Below are 17,154 nucleotides of genomic sequence, written 5' to 3'. Positions count from 1 at the left end.
ATACAAAAATAAGACCTAACTATATGCTGCCTACAAGAGAATAATTTCAGGTTTAAATATACACAGACTGAAAATGAAGGGATGGAGAAGATATTACATGCCAGTGGAAACCAGAAGAAAGCAGGGATATATATACTTATATCAGAAAAAAATAGATTATAAGCTAAAACTGTAATAAGAGACAAAGAAGGTCATTATATGATGACAAAGGGGTCATCAAGAGTACATAACAACTATAAACATGCACCCAACATAGAAGGAGCTAAATTAATAAAGCAGGTATTAACAGATTTGAAGAAAGAAACATACATAAATACAATGATATTAGGAGACTTTAATAACCCACTTTCAATAATGGATAGGTCAGCCAGAAAGAAAATCAATAAGGAAACATTGGACTTAAATTATGCTTTAGACTGTATGGACTAAAAGTCATATGAAGAACACCCTATCCAACAGAAGCTGAAAATACACTCTTCTCAAGCACATATGGAACATCCTCCAGGACAAATCAGATAATAGGCCATAAAACAAGTCTTAGAAAATTTTAAAAGACTGAAATCATTCCAAGTAACTTTTCTGACCACAATGCATAAAACTAGAAATCAATGACAAAAGGAAACTGGAAAACTCACAAATAGGTAGTAATTTAACATGTTCCTAAACAACCAATGGGTCAAAGAAATGAAAAGAGAAATTTTAAAAATCTGGAGACTAATGAACATGGAATCACATCATACCAAAACTTATAAGATGGAGTAAAAGCAGTTGTAAGAAGGATGTTTATAGCGATAAATGCTTATATAAAGAAAAAAAAAGATTTTGACAGCCTAACTTCATACCACAAGGAACTAGAGAAAGAAAAATAAACTAAGCCTAAGTTAATAGAAGAAAAAAATAAAGATCAAAGTGGAAATAAATGAATGAAATATAATGGAAAAAAATCAATGAAACTACAGTTTGCTTTAGAAAAGGATAAAATTGATAAATCTTTAACTAGACTAAGAAAAAAAGAGAAAAACCTCATTTAATAAAATCAGATTTGGAAAAAGGGAGTTGACAACTTATAACATAGAAATCCAAAGTATCATAAGAAACTAAGAAACAATTACACATCAATAAATTGGATAATGTAGAAGAAATGTGTAAATTCCTAGAAGCATAAAACCCATCAAGATGGAATTCTGAAAAAAAAAAAAAAAAGAAAATAGAGCAGACCAAAAACTAGTAAGGAAATTGAATCAGTAAACAACCACCACCCCCCCAAAAAAAGAAAAAGTCCAGAATCAGATGGCTTCACTGGTGAATTCTACCAAATATTAAAGTGCTAATACTCATCCTTCTCAAACTCTTCCAAAAAAATAAATAGGAGGGAACATGTCTGAACTCATTTTAGGAGGCCAGTATTTCCCTGATACCAAAGCCAATGAAGGACACTGTAAGGAAAGAAACTTCTTTTTGTAGGCCAATATCCCTGATGAACATAGATGCAAAAATTCTCAGCAAAATATTAGCAAACTGAATTCAACATCACATTAAAAGGATCATACACCATGATTAAGTGCTATTTACTCCAGGAATGCAAGAATGGTTCAGCACATACAAATCAACCAATGTGATACAATACATTAGTAAAATGAAGGAAAAAATCATATGATCATCTCAATAAATGCAGACAATGCTTTGACAAAATTCAACATCCTTTGTGATTAAAAACTCTCAACAAATTCAGTATAGAAGGAACATACCTCAACATAATAAATAAGCTGATACCATACTCTAAGATCAAAAACAAGATAAGGATGCCCACTTTTGCTACGTTTATTCAATATAGTATTGTAAGCATGATCTAGAGCAATTAAGCAAGGAAAAGAAATAAAAGGCATCCACACTGGAAAGGAAGAAGAAAAACTGTCTCTATTTACAGAAGATATGATATATATAGAAAACCCTAAAGACTCCACCACAAAACCATTAGAATTAATAAAAAAATTTAGTAAAGTGGAAAAATGCAAAATCAACATAAAATACTAGTTTTATATACCAACAATAAACTATCTGAAGAAGAAATAAAACCACCCCATTTAAAATGGTATCATAAACAATAAAATACTTAGAGATAAATGTATCCAAGGAAGTTAAAAGTCTATACACCAAAAACTGTAAGATATAGATGAAAAAAACTGAAGAAGACACATATAAATGGAAATATATCCCATGTTATGGTTGAGAAGAGTTAACATTATTAAAATATTCATGGTGTGCTTGGGTAGCTCAGTTGGTTAAGCATCTGCCTTTGGCCCAGGTCATGATTCCTAGATCCTGAGATGGAGCCCCATGCTGGGTTTCCTGCTCAGAAAGAAATCTGCTTCTTCTTCTCCCTCTACCCCTCCCCTCACTCATGCTGTCTCTCAAATAAATAAATAAAATCTTTTTAAAAAATATTAATATTACCCAAGGCAATCTATAGATTCAATGCAATCTTTATCAAAAGGCAAGTTGTACAGAAATAGAAAAAAATTCTAAAACTCATATGAAACCACAAAGACCCCAAACAGATGAAGGAATCTTAAGAAAGAATAATAATGCTAGAGTCATTACATGTCTTGATTTCAAATATACTACAAATAATCAATGTAAAATGTATGGTACTGGCATTAGAAAGACACACAGATTAGTGGAACAGAAGAAAAGACCCACATAAACTCATGCACATATGGTAAATTAATCTTCAACAAAGGATGTGGGAATATACAAGGGAGGAGGGGATAGTCTCTTCAATAAATGGTGTTGGTAAAACTGAACAGCCATATACAAAAGAATAAAAATGGACCCCTATCTTACATCATACACAAAAGTCAATTTAAAATTGATTAAAAACTTAAATGTAAATTTGAAACCACAAACTCTTAGAAAAAAACTTAAGGTGTAATCTCCTTGACATAAACCTTGGCAATGGGTTTTTTTTTTTTTTTTTTTTTTTTTGTATCTGACGCCAGAAGTAAAGGCAACAAAAGCAAGCAAGCAAGCAAACAAACAAACAAAGTGGGACTAATCAAGCTTAAAAGCTCTGCACAGCAAAGGTGAATAAAATGGTAACCAATGGAATTGAAGAAAATATTTGCAAACTATATATCCAATAAGAAGTTAATATCTAAAACACACAAAGAACTAATACAATTCAATAGCAAAAAAAAGGCACCCCCCCCCCAAAATAAAAATGAACAAAAGGCCCAATTAGATGTTTTTCCAAAGAAAAAATGTAAATGGCCAACATGGAAAGGTGATCATCAATATCAGTAATCATCAGGAAACTACAAAACAAAAACCTCAGTATTATCAAAAAGAAAAGAGATAAATGCTGATGAAATGTGGAGAGCAGGAAATATTAGTGCAATGATGTTGGAAAGGTAAGATGTATAGCCACAAAGGAAAACAGTAGGTGATTCCTCAAGAAACTAAAACTGCATATTTTATGACATATGATCCAGCAATCTTACTTCTGGGTATATATATCCAAAGGAAACAACATCAGTTTTGTAGAGATAGCTGTGCTCCAATGTTTAATGCAGAATTATTGACAATAGTCAAGATATGGAAACAACCTAAATGTCCATCAACAACAGATAAGTTGATAAGGAAAATGTGGTATATATAAGTGTATGTATATACATACAATGGAATATTATTCAATATTTTAAAAAGTAGGAAATCTTGTCATTTTTGACAACATGGATAAACCTGGAGGGCATTATGCTAAGTGAAATAAGCCAGAAAGATATACAAATTGCATGGTATCACTTATGTGGGTCCCCACCCCCAATAAAATTAATCGAATTCATAAATACAGAGTAGAATAGTGGTTGCCCAGGGTTAAAGGGGTGGGAGGGAATAAGGAGAGGTTGGTAGAAGTTTTTAAACTTTCAGTTACAAGATGAGTAAGGTTTGAGGATCTAATGTGTAATATGATGACTGTAGTTGATAATACTGCATTATATAATTAAAATTTGCTAAGAAAATAGAATTTAAATGTTCTCGCCAAATGAACAAACAGACAAAATGTAAGTATGTGAGGTTATGAATGTGTTAAATTAATTTTATACAGGGAATCAGTTCAATGTATACATATATCAAATCATCACATTGTACACTTTAAATGTATTACAATTTTATTTGTCAACTACATTTCAATAGAGCTGAAAAAAATGTAAAAGCTTTACTTTCTCCCTTGATCTAACATAATCCTATGGAAAATCTCAAGAGAAATTTTCTTTGAGTTATTTGTTTTTCATTGTTTAAATGCTTATTAGCTGGGACAATATATAAAGATTTTCTTCACCCAAGAGTTACTTATTTATTGAGTTTGCAAATAACCTGATTGAAGGAAGTGCAGTGGATTAACTGGACCAAAGTTATACCATGTAACAAGAGTACATGTAAACTCCTAGAAGTTTACCTTCTTTGTTAAAATTGTAAGAGCAATACTCTGCTTTCTGGTTATGTGGGATTAAAAAAAATAAGTATATGGATGCATACATCACTAGTTCTTTAGTGCTACTTTTGTAAACTTTTAATTTTTTTACCTCATTTCCTAAAAGAGCATTTACGCAGGCTTCTGATGCATCACAGATGGCTGTCAGATCATGTCCTCCTTCTAGGGCCAATACCACGTGTCCATCAGCCAATGTCATCAATTGCTTCGTCAAATGACCAAAGCCTATCATAACACAAACAGAACATTTCAAAGTATTAAATCAAAAGAGAATACTACTAGAATCTAAAGTTGATTGAGCTTTTATTCTGTGTGTGTCTTTTCTCAGCACCTTCCATGGGCTAATTCATTTAATACATACAATACCTTGATAAATTAGGTACTATTATTATCTATATTTTACAAATGAACCAAAATCCAAGATCCAACAACTAAGCAGTATCACAACCAAAATTTACACCAATCACTATGATTTCTCATCAGTGTATACTAGTACCTTTCACAACATATTCTATATGTACTTGTATGAAAAATCTGAGTAGCATTTGGCAAGTGTTAATGAGGTCAATAATACATATATCAAATCAGATATATGTTTGACTTTGTTTCTTATCTCCATTATCTGTCTTACTTTATTATAAAAAGAGGTTTTTTACACATCCCTTCAAATTACTTATCACATCAGATTTTTATAGACACAATTTTGATTATAAAAGTTAATAAATGTAAAAAAAACAATATCTATACATTCTAAAGTTTAATGGTATGAGAAACACCTGTCAACTCACTCTCTTTCCAATTTAAGGAAAATAATGTTAGCAATACTTTTAAAGCCCTTTGTGTACTTCTATTAATATCTTTCCTCCACTCTGCAGGAAATTAGGATCCTGACTTTGTGTGATATTTCCTTTGCTTTATTTTGTTTAATTTTTTTGAACTTTATAAAAGTGATTTTATATTTTCACAACTTGCTCTTTGCATACAACATCTTGTTAGCTCATCTCTGTTGATAAAAGTAGCTATAGTTCTTTGCTGTCTAGTAGGCCATAGTATGAATATAAAAGAACTTGTTTACCCAATCTCTTGATGATAGATATTTGCATTTTTTGTTATTACCAAACCCCAGTGCTTTATTACAAACAATGCCTTCATGAATGTTTTTATAGCACTCTTTGGTTCACGTGTGCAACAGTGGAGTAAAATCATTGTGGCTTAAAATCTGCTAAATAATACCAGATTATTTCTAAAAGACTACAATCAATCCATTCTGAGAAGTGGCATATATAAAAATTTCCATTTAGTCATGTCCTTACCAATATTTGGTATAATTTACCAAGTGAGTGAATAATGGTTTTAATGGCTTTTTATTGTGGCTTCCTTCAGTTTTAGGAGGGACCTTTCTTTTTTTATTCTTTTTAAATATTTTATTTATTTACTCATGAAAGACAGAGAGACAAAGAGAGAGAGAGAGAGAGAGAGAGAGAGAGACGCAGAGACACAGGCAGAGTGAGAAGCAGGCTCCATGCAGGGAGCCCGACGTGGGACTCCATCCTGGGTCTCCAGGATCACACCTTGGACTCAAGGCAGCACTAAACCGCTGAGCCACCTGGGCTGCCCAGGAGGGACCTTTCTATTTCTACTTTGAATTAAAGGTTTTTTTATAAATGGTTGTTAAATTTGTTTACACCAAAATGAGATTTTTTTCTCCTAAAATTTCATAGTGTTGTGTTACATTAATTAATGTTTCTAACATTAAGCCATCATTGAATTTATGAAGAAAAATAAGCTTGATTGTGATGTAATTATCTTTTTTGTACACACCTGGATTTGTTTTATTAGTGCTTTGTTTGGGATTTTTTTCACCTATGTACATGAATGCAGTTAATCTATAATTTTCCAGTCCTGTATTGACCATGTTGAATATTGATATGGTAAGAATCTCCTTTTTCCATTATATGATTCTAGAAAGTTGAGTAGAAATTTCCTCTACCACCATTTGAGCTTTGTGGGGTTTTTTTGAGGAACATTTTCTTGTGTTTTTTTTTTGAGGAAGATTGAATTTCTTTAGCAACTATAGGACTACTCATGCTTTCTCTATCTTCATAAGTTATATTTTCTTAGAAATTTATTTAAGTGTTCAAATTTATTGAAATACAGTTGTTCATTTATTATCTTATTTTAGAATTCCAATTAGATGTATGTGGTTATTGTTATTGTATTCTCAATGTCTCTTAAGGTTTATTTCATTTTTTTGTCTCTTTCTGTCCTGAATTATATGTATTTTTATTTCAGATCTAATTTCCAGCCTTTCTTTGCATGTGTCTTATCTACTATTTAACATTTCTATTGGTATCTTCATTATAATGATTATACTGTTCAATTCCAAATGCTCTATTTAGTTAGATTTCATAACTTCTTAGTTATTTTTATAGTTTCTTACTATTTGCTCATGTTTTTATTTCTTCCTTTTATTTATCAATAATTAATTTACATTCTGTATCTGTTATTTGAAATCTTTATGACCTAATATTACTATTTGTTATTTCTGCTGAATCATCCTCATGATGTCTTAATTCTCCTCTGTTTTATTGTTATTATTATTATTATTGAGCTCATATACATTGGAACTTCCTATGTGAGAAGTTTTCGAAATTTAAACTGAATTTGAGACCTATTTTTGAAACCTGGGCTAAGTGTGATTTTATTTGCCTCTACAGGATGACTGTGATAGTACCATTTAAGATAAATTTTAAACTCTTAGGTTTCAGGGACTTATTTTTAATGTAGTTATTGTAAATGTGGACCTGAAAACCTGACTGCAATTCTCATGTAAAAAAAAATGAGGCTTCCCCCCATTTTCTTTTCAATATTTTGAAAATCCTTCTATTCATAGCCCTAGCTAAGATAGATTTGTTGTTTTAATTCAGCAGTATTTCCTTTTCCATTCACCCTTTTCGTTAGAGTTGGCTCTTTCTTATTCCTTTCTTTATGCTGGTCTCTAATCAAAACTTTTTCCATCATAGGCCCAAGGCTTTGACTCCCTTTTCCAGTATGCAGTAGTAATTAATGTTCAACCTTTATCCAGCTGGAGACTTTGGATAGCCAAGGGTAGCCAACAACTATAGGATTTGTTAATCTCCTTTGATCTTTTTGGAAGTCATTCATGAATTTTAAAAAGTAGTTTTGATACCTTTATGTAGAAGTGTTTCAGGATATATAGACTTTCATACTGCCAAATGTAAATGTCTCTCATTCAACATTAAAAAAAAAATTGACATTGCATCCAACTTGCCCAATTTCAAGGACATTTGCAAAAAAAATAGGTGAAAGTAAATAATGTGTTCAATATGGCATTTCATTTTTTAATATGTTTAAGAAACTTACAAGGAATACATGTTTAATTTTAAATCAATTATATTTTTAATAATTAATAGCTTTTATTTTTTAGAGCAGTTTGGGTTTAAAGAAAAACTGAGCAGAAAGTACAGAGAGTTTCCATTCACCTGTCATTTCCTCTATTACTAATATCTTACATTAGTGTGGTACATTTGCTACAGTTGATGAGCCAGTATTGATACATTATTGATAATAAAAGCCAATGTTTAGGATTTACTGTTTGTGTTGTATGGTTCTGTGGGTTTTTACGAATGCATGTCATGTACCTACCATTATAGTATCATATATTTTGTTTCACTGTCCTTTTTTTAAAGATTTTATTTATTTATTCATGAAAATACACAGAGAGGGGAGAGAGAGAGAGAGAGAGAGAGAGAGGGAGAGAGAGGCAGAGGGAGAAGCAGGCTCCACGCAGGGAGCCTGATATGGGGACTGGATCCTGGGTCTCCAGGATCGCCCTGGGCTGTAGGCGGTGCTAAACCCCTGAGCCACCCGGGGTTCCCATTGTTTCACTGTCCTAAAAATCCTATTCTCAACCTATTCATCCTTCCTCTCCACCCCTCCACACTTGCAAATCAATAACTTTTTTTGTTTTCATAGTTTTGTCATTCATTTTTCAACGTTTACATTAATTCAAATTTTTCTGCTTCTTGTATTATCCATTCTACAGTATAAAGGACATTATTTCATTTCCCCTCAATTGTGTGGTGCTTATAATACTTAGGGTATTTCTACATCCATAAAAATGTGAAAGAATAATCTTAAATATGGAAGTGCATGCCCTGCAAGACTGACTGGGCTACTTTCAAGGCTGATCTCTTCTTCTCCATAGCATTGTGGCTCTGCGAAAGGAATTCTCAAAATAAAGTTGATAGAACTAAATGAAAACCTATAAAGTTGTGAAACAATGAGATCTCAAAACTAAACTAAATTGCTTCCATTTTGGAAAAATAGAATAATATAGTCTTAATCCTTGGAATGCACTGAGATATTCATCCAATAAACCATAACTGTCCAGAATTTCAGTATTGCTCTAGCACTTGAGGTTAGCCAGAAACAAGATTTTACTTCCTCACTACCTTGAAGTACTTCATTGTTGATTCTACCCACTTAGCTAATATTTTGATAGAAGTCAAAATAGTCATTTATAATTACTCTATATTTCTTTTTTTAAAAGATTTTATTTACTTATTCTTGAGAGAACAGAGAGAGAGAGAGAGAGAGAGTCAGAGACACAGGCAGAGGGAGAAGCAGGCTCCATGCAGGGAGCCTGATATGGGACTCGATCCCAGGAGTCCAGGATCATGCCGTAGGCCGAAGGCAGGTGTTAAACTGCTGAGCCACCCAGGGATTCCCCTAATTACTCTATATTTCTAAATAGTTTTCAAAAATTATCCTACAAAGATTTTTAAAAATAGATAAAAAGTGTTTTCAAGCACTATAATATTTCTTTTTATGAACCTCATGATGATATCAAATGGAGTTTTCCATGGGCCACTTAGAAATGAGGATGGCCACACTAAACTCCATACCTTCTTACATGATTACTATAAAAAGAATGCTAAGCTTTCAGAAGATGTGTATGGCAAAGTTTTGATCTCTAATGGTTAGAAATATTAAAAGTTAATAGCACATAGTAACTGTTCCATACCAGAAAATAAAAAAGCAAGAAATACTCATAATACTCAGAGTCAAATAGGCAAATATTTCTGCTAATCATATTGTTAAATATTCAGAAAAGTTTTTCCTATAACTCTAAACCAGGACTACAATGAGAACTTAAACATATAATAATAATAAATCAAGGCAGTATGCCATATCTTTCATAGTAAAGGTTCCTAACATTTGAGAATTCAATTATCTAAAGTCATTATTGAGCAGATCAAATCACACGGACTTAGAGAAAGAGAAAGAAAGTCTCAAATCTGATTTAAGTTCACTCTTACCCCTGGAAAAAAAGTCCCATAAAATACCAAATTTAGATGGGATAGTAAAAAGTAAAAGGAAAGAATGGAATGAAGCTAATCTTTGATCTCTATCCAAATTCCTCTTTCTTTTACCTACAGGGTTTATTTCCATTCACATGTTACCCATGTGATTTTTGAGCCACAGATTGAAGCAGCTGAACTTTTGAGTTATGCTTGCACAAAAGATTCAAGTGAAGTAAAGAAATGAATATCTACAAGGCCTGTGCCCTCTTCCAATCAAAGTAAGGAACTCAAGAATAACTTTAGTTTTTAACCTGAGTTCTACTGTGTCCATTACTCCTGTACATATATATGGGGTATTTGAAAAGCCAAGCATGGCTATTAATGTCAAGGTATTATTTTCTAGGACATGTGAGATAAAAGTTTCAGTGGGATGTATGTGAAACATTTTTAATAGGCATAATTGCAAGTTGGATTTAAAGTTTTTACTACAAAAGGCACAAAAGCCCACCCTGCTTGTTACAATAAACTTAACCTGAACAGTTGAAAAATTATAGCGAAGCATAACTAGCAATTTGTTTTCAGGATGGTTGGAGTGTCCTGAGTGTGAGGGTTTATGGGAAAAAAATGATCAAGTGGAAAAACATATCTATATAAACATGTTGCATCTTGGGCTAAAGCAATCATCAAATATGGTAATGGAACTAGGTTCTGAAGGTCCATATATACCTTTAGCTTCTGGATTATTTTGGGAGTGGGAGTAGAGCTTAGGGAGAAGCCTGTGGAGTAGCAACATGGGCACACTCAGGGTAGTCACTGAAATTGGTATATATCTACTGAAAATCAGATTTGGCAGTCTTTTCTATTACTTTTGCACTGACTAGGATGGAATTCTGTAAGAAATACTTTTTTTCAAAGTGAAAAAAAGGTTTTTGGCACCTTACACTCTTTTGAGGAAATCTTCCAGAATAAGGCATTAACGAAATGCTAACACTACTATACTACTGCCACTACACTAGAGGAATCCTCTGTGCAGCCTGGTTGTTTCAGAAAGCATTAAATTAATTTAATTTAATCAGCATTAAATTATAAGTATGAGAAGAAAGCTACATTGTAACAAGTCATTTCTTTTCATGAACAAACAGAGCTGAAGTGGTAACTACCAAGAATGGGACACCACTGGGGAAGAGAATTGGAAGGGCATTTTCAGTTAGAAATCCTCTGTTTAGTTCTGTTGGTTTACTAGAAGCAAATGTAATTTTTTGTTTCTGAAAAGAATTACAAAGTAACTTGTAAATATGGTCGTGGTTCAAATAATCAGTTTCAATTAGATTTCCTGATATTCTATGGGGTATTACTTCTGGCTAGAAGTCATATTGTGTTAGCATTTTTTTAAGTTCAGAAAAGCTGTTTGAAATGAAAAATCGCTCAAAGAAATCCCAATAATTAAACTTTAGATACGTATTTATTTTTAAAAAGATTTTATTAATTCATGAGAGACAAAGAGAGAGTGACAGAGACATAGGCAGAGGGAGAAGTAGGCTCCCTACAGGGATGTAGAACTCGATCCCAGGACCCCGGGATCATGACCTGAGCCAAAGGCAGATGCTCAACCACTGAGCCACCCAGGTGCCCCACTTTAGATATGTATTTAATAACTAAGTCTTGGAGAAAAAAAGCATTCATCCTTCAAAACGGTATGTCTCAAACACTTCTATCTGATGTTTCCCAAATAGTTCCCAAGGTATAGTCATACTGAGAAGAAACAACACTAACTAGCTTTATTTTAATTTCCACTAATAAAAAAACTGTTTTGGAAACCAAAATTAACACAAATTCAATGTAGAATATTTGGAAAATAATGAATAAAAAGTAAATAAAATAAAATAGCAATATATATAGTTATATAAGTGTATTTTCTTATAGTTAATAAATAATAAAATAAATAATGAATAGCAATAAAATAATTGTAATGTTTATAACAGTAAATCCACAGTCCTACTAACCAAAGATTTGCCAATTCTCCTTTTGTGGTATTTCATACTTTTTGTTTTTGTGTATTTTAAAAATAAATATCATAATTTTTAACTTACAATTATCTCTAGTGGGAAACATTTTTCAAGTCCTCACAATATTATTTTAAACATATTAATATGCCAATCAATTCTATTTTTATATATTTGTTACTAGGTTTTCAGTTTTGTATATGATTGCAAATAGTATCCTCTTGTATGGTTAAAGTGGCCACTTTATTTATTTATTTATTTACTTATTTATTTATAAAAAATCTTATTTATTTATTCATGAGAGACACAGAGGCAGAGACATAGACAGAGGGAGAAGTGGGGTCCTTGCAGAGAGCCCAATGTGGGACTCTATTCCTGGACTGGGGTCACACCCTGAACCAAAGGCAGAGGCTCAATCGCTGAGCCACCTAGGCATCCCAAAAGGGCCACTTCATATCAGCATTTATTTGATGCTAGTGTTATTATGTATTATTTTATAATCGAGAGGCCTATTTTTAAAATTAATTTTTCTTTCTTATCAGTTATGAGATCATAATAGCAGAGCATATAAAGGCAAAATGGGAACAAAGTTCCGATACTCTATATACTCCATTCTTTTAGAACCTAGATGTATTCAGCAATGCCTGTTGTGGATAACTGAAACATTATTATAAAAGCCCAGGGAAATGAGAGATACTCCCAGATAGCCTATTTCTCTTATGAAATTACAAAAACGTTGAATTGGAATTCTCTAGGGAAGTTAAGACTTGAGAGAATTCTGTTGTACACCGAAGAGGGACTTCTCTCCAACCTACAATTTAGTTGCCATTGTTATTTTGTCATCCTGTAATAGATTAGACTCTAGAATCAGCAACCAATTGCCAGAGAAAGTACCTGGGTCATAATTCATTGGATTAATACAGAGATAGACACACACCCTCTCTCTCTCTCTGTCCCCCCCGCCCCCCCCCTCTCTCTCACACATACACACAATAAATAGACACAAAGGCACTGATTCTAGACAGGTCATTTTACTTCTACTTATATTAATCTTTTAACTATGTTGATGTCAGTTTCCCATTCACTGCAAGTGTTTTTCCACTATTATTTTTTGTCTGTTGAGGAAAGTTTCAACTAAAAACAAAAACAAAAAGAAAAACAAGCCCCCCAAATCCAGGAATGACAGAGGCAATCTTCACACCCATACCCATTCAGAAGAGGTAGCAGAGTGAAAATCAGCAGTAGTGACAGTCTCTTTGAAATACTGACACCTACTATATTATTGATTTATATCATTTTTGTAACTCTTTCTGATATAGTTAAAAAGTCTCAATAACAATTTATTCATATTTCTCACAGCTTAGTTTCATTTGGGCCTGAAATACTTGTGAAGACTTCATTGCAGATTCAATACAGTAGGGATTAAAGGAGACACTTTTGTCCCATTTTAATTTGAAATTTAATTTTGCTTATCCACTGGCCTAATCTCTATAGTTATGTCCAGAAGGGATCACTGAAGAATGCACGTACAGCGAAGTATAATTATAAAAACTGTAGCCATTTTCCTCTATAAACTCCTTCATCATTAAATTGCTATATTGTTCTTTGGGAAAATGCAGTCAAACTCAAGTTGAGAGAGAAGTTTGGGTAGCATGTGGCTGTCTCATGTATTGTGAGACTCTAGCAGGACTTCAAAGCAGAATCTGATTGTTACAGATGGGAAGAATGCTTTCCACAGAAATACCTTTTTAAGACTCATAGTGCTGTAATTCATATGGTAGGCACTTGTGATTCATTCCTGATGATGTTGGGATCATTTAACTCACAAAACCATTGTCGCTACCATAAAATCCTTTCATCTGTAGCCAAAAAAGTTTATTTCATGCAAATGAAAATTTTTCATTAAAGTATCACCTTAATAATGGGCAAAGATATATATTTTCTGGTCATGTTTAAAATGTAAATTTATGAACATATTCTGAAGATTCATTTCATATTAAGATCTTTATTTATTTGATGTCCTAGGACTCTTTCCAAGTTCATTGAAACCGGAAATCAAATTTAGAAGAAATATGGAGATTATTATCATTAAATCTTTCAGTTGGCTTATTTTAAGCAGCCCTATAAATATTGCATATGTTTTAAAGAAGGTACTTTCAACTATAGTCAAAATCCCTTTGCTGTTCCAGTCAGTTACGGTCAAGGAGGTGAGTTTATATTCTCAGCATCTTTTGAAAAAAAATGAAGTTGGTTTTTATCTTAAAGTCTGAGGAAACAGAATACTTCAATGCCATTATTTTTGGAAAACATTTGTTCTGAAGAACTCCTGAGAATAAGATGGCAAAAAAGGTTGACAGGCATTTTGATTATCCATCCATTCATTCATCGATCCATCCATCCATCATCCCCCATCTATGATCTACCTACAAATCAACATTTACTAAATTCCTACTATGTGCCATAGTTTTATATATAAATCTGATACTTGAAATAGATATTTGAATCTCAGTTTTTTCACCTGTAAATATAATTAAGGATTAATTATTCTGGGCAGTCCCGGTGGCCCAGTGGTTTAGCGCCGCCTTCAGCCCAGGGTGTGATCCTGAAGACCCGGGATCGAGTCCAAGGTCAGGCTCCCTGCATGGAGCCTGCTTCTCCCTCTGCCTGTGTTTCTGCCTCTCTCTCTCTCTCTCTCTCTCTCTGTCTGTCATAAATAAATAAATAAAATCTTTAAAAAAAAGGATTAATTATTCTGTCTCACAGATTTGAAATGAATGTCTAATCATATGAAGGTACCTCAAAAAAATAAGCACCTACATCAAACAGAGCCTGTCTCATAGCACTTTTTATCTTTTTTTTTTTTTTTTTTACTTTTTATCTTTTTTAATAAAGGATTTTAAACCTGGAATTTTAGATCTAGAAATGAATTTTAAGATTCTATATTCCAATATTTTCATTTTAAGGATGAGGAAACTAAGACCCAGAAAGGTGAATTATAAAGGCAAACAGTTGATAATATAGTTGGGGCGAGAACCCAAAACTCTCAGTGAGTGCATTTCTTACATTCAGCCAACTCAATAGATATTAATACTGCTCATATTTTTAGACATGATTTCTAGTTCAAAAGGAACTTTAAAAAGAGTTCCTAGATACCAAATTGCTTTCACAAATCATTGCTTTGGTGTGTTAAGTGTAAACAAACCAGAAACATGTGAATTAAATTTCCCTTAAAATACACAAATATAAAACCAGTTAGGAAAAAAAAAATCCCTAGAAAATGCTTTTGGACATCATAGGACCATTTCTTCCTACCCCTCAACAATATTTTTTGCCAAACCCCAATTGCAATTTGATTTGCCAATCACTAGTTTTTACTGCTGTTTTCAATAATGCATCAAACACATGGGATCTATTCTCTCACCAATGTTCATGCATAATTGACCAAGTGGGATGGAACAAGAGCAGAACAGACTTATGCTAAGCAATGATGATCCCATTAAAGTAGCTTGCACTACTCAAAATTCAACCAGTATTTACTGAGCACATACTGTAATAACAGCTAGGGAAATACATGGATAAGTAACATATACTTCCTGCCTTCAAGGAACTAAAATATAAGAGGTATGCATGGAGATAAGTAAATTTTAACATATAGAAAGATAATTATTTTAAAACATACTTCTAAATAAAGCTTAATAGATGAAATATATCTAAGAAGAATATATCTAAGAGGAAACTCAGAAGATAATAGAGGAGATATTCAAACATTTGCAGTATTACATATTTGTCTATCTTTTCTTCAGCTTCCCATTTCTGACACAGGAATAGTAATATTGATTAGTTTCCCCAAAGTAATGTATGTAAAATGCATCCATCCAGTACTTGACACACAGGCAGTATCAGTAACTATTACTTCCTCATCTTAGGCCATTAGCCCTCTTAATGATTTAAAAGCTCTATTAAATAAATAGGTAAGGTCTTCTAGATGTTTTTTTTTTTTTCAATAGGCAATGTCTTCTAGGTGGTATTTTTTTTCATTTATTTAGTTTTTCAATTAGTAAACCTAGTTCTAGAATACTCAATTATGCTGACATAGGATCATACATATTGTAGCTCCAGAAAGCAAGATGCAGAAGAGTAAGTCTGGTGGACAGGAACTGATATTTCCAGACAATCCTGCTTTTAAAATTTATTTCAAAATATTAAATTGCTAAGAATTGATTAACACTTGGAGCTCTAACATACATACAGCTTGGTACATGGTAGGAGTACAGTACATGTTTATTGACAGAATGAGTGAGTTTGGAATGAACATATTCAAGTTTACTTGATTGCATTTAAATTAGTAAGGTAGGCAAAATTCTGAGAATGACCTTGAATAACTCTAATGACTCTTGCGCTTGTATAATCCTCTTCTTTTTTAGTGCATAGGTTGGTATGGTTACACTCATGCAGTATTGCAAAAGGATTTTTAAGTTGAATAAATAAACCAAAAGGGAAATTTGGGACAGTGTTTAGCACAAAGGAGGTGGATATATAACCTAATCACACGAATCCCTTAAAAGCAGAGTTTTCTCCAGCTGGCCCCATAAGGGAAAGTTGGAGAGATAGATTTGAAGAATACGAAGGACTGATGTATCATTATTGGTTTGAAAACGGAGGGCATCATGTAAAAGGGAATATTTGTAACTTTTAGCCACCAGGGAAAGGGGGACCTCATTTCTGTAAGTGCAAGGGACTGAATTTCAGCCAGCAACCTGAATGAACTCAGAAGAGGATTGTTTAAAAAAAAAAAAAAAAGAAGAAGAGGATTGTTTCTTAGAATCTTCAGAATAAGGAGCCAGCGTGGCTCTTATATCAGCTTTGTGAGACCTGAAGCAGAGAACTCAGTAGTATCTCCCTAGATTTGTGACCATAGAACCGTGAGGTAATTAATGGGTGGTGTTTTAAGCTACTAAATTTTCATATATTGCTGAATGTACTGCAGGTCTAATAAAGCTGAAACTATAATTATGGCCACTACAAAAATTAGAAATTCTGAAATATTTATCCTGTGCTAGGTTATTGGACTTTGTAGAGATGTTTCATCCAATTCTCACACCAACCTCATGAGGTAAAAATAGAATAATTCTACATTGCACAGGGGATTTAGGATGCTGCTTGTGCTGAGTTTAAAAGATGAGTAGCTCAAAAAAAAAAAAAGATGAGTAGTTGTTGACTGAACATGGACAGGCTATTTCATCAGCAGAGCCTCATAAATGTGGGTACTGTTTGATTAATCAAATTGTATAGATAATAATCTCCAAGTTGAGGGAAGAATATCAGACATTCT

General features: G+C 32.8%; 1 protein-coding gene across 20 annotated transcripts in view; it reads right to left on the bottom strand.

The window, feature by feature from the left end:
* Nucleotides 1–17,154, bottom strand: part of HDAC9 (histone deacetylase 9) — a 920,581-nt gene that overhangs the window by 66,298 nt on the left and 837,129 nt on the right. For 18 of the 20 annotated variants that reach the window (XR_012002703.1, XR_012002701.1, XR_012002704.1 and 15 more), the window contains one exon: nt 4,584–4,717. Coding sequence is in view for 16 of the 20 variants with exons in the window: in XM_072764471.1 (XP_072620572.1) it covers nt 4,584–4,717 (134 nt within the window). In the remaining 4 variants the exon portion in view is untranslated. Of the gene's footprint in view, nt 1–2,960; nt 4,718–17,154 lie in introns of those variants that run through there. The other 2 variants (XM_072764483.1, XM_072764484.1) reach the window with 1 other exon arrangement.

This window comes from Vulpes vulpes, chromosome 7, assembly GCF_048418805.1.
Source record: "Vulpes vulpes isolate BD-2025 chromosome 7, VulVul3, whole genome shotgun sequence".
In the NCBI taxonomy this organism is placed as follows: Eukaryota; Metazoa; Chordata; class Mammalia; order Carnivora; family Canidae; genus Vulpes; species Vulpes vulpes.
Note: the sequence above shows the minus strand (reverse complement) of the source record. Positions and strands in the feature narration are given on the sequence as shown.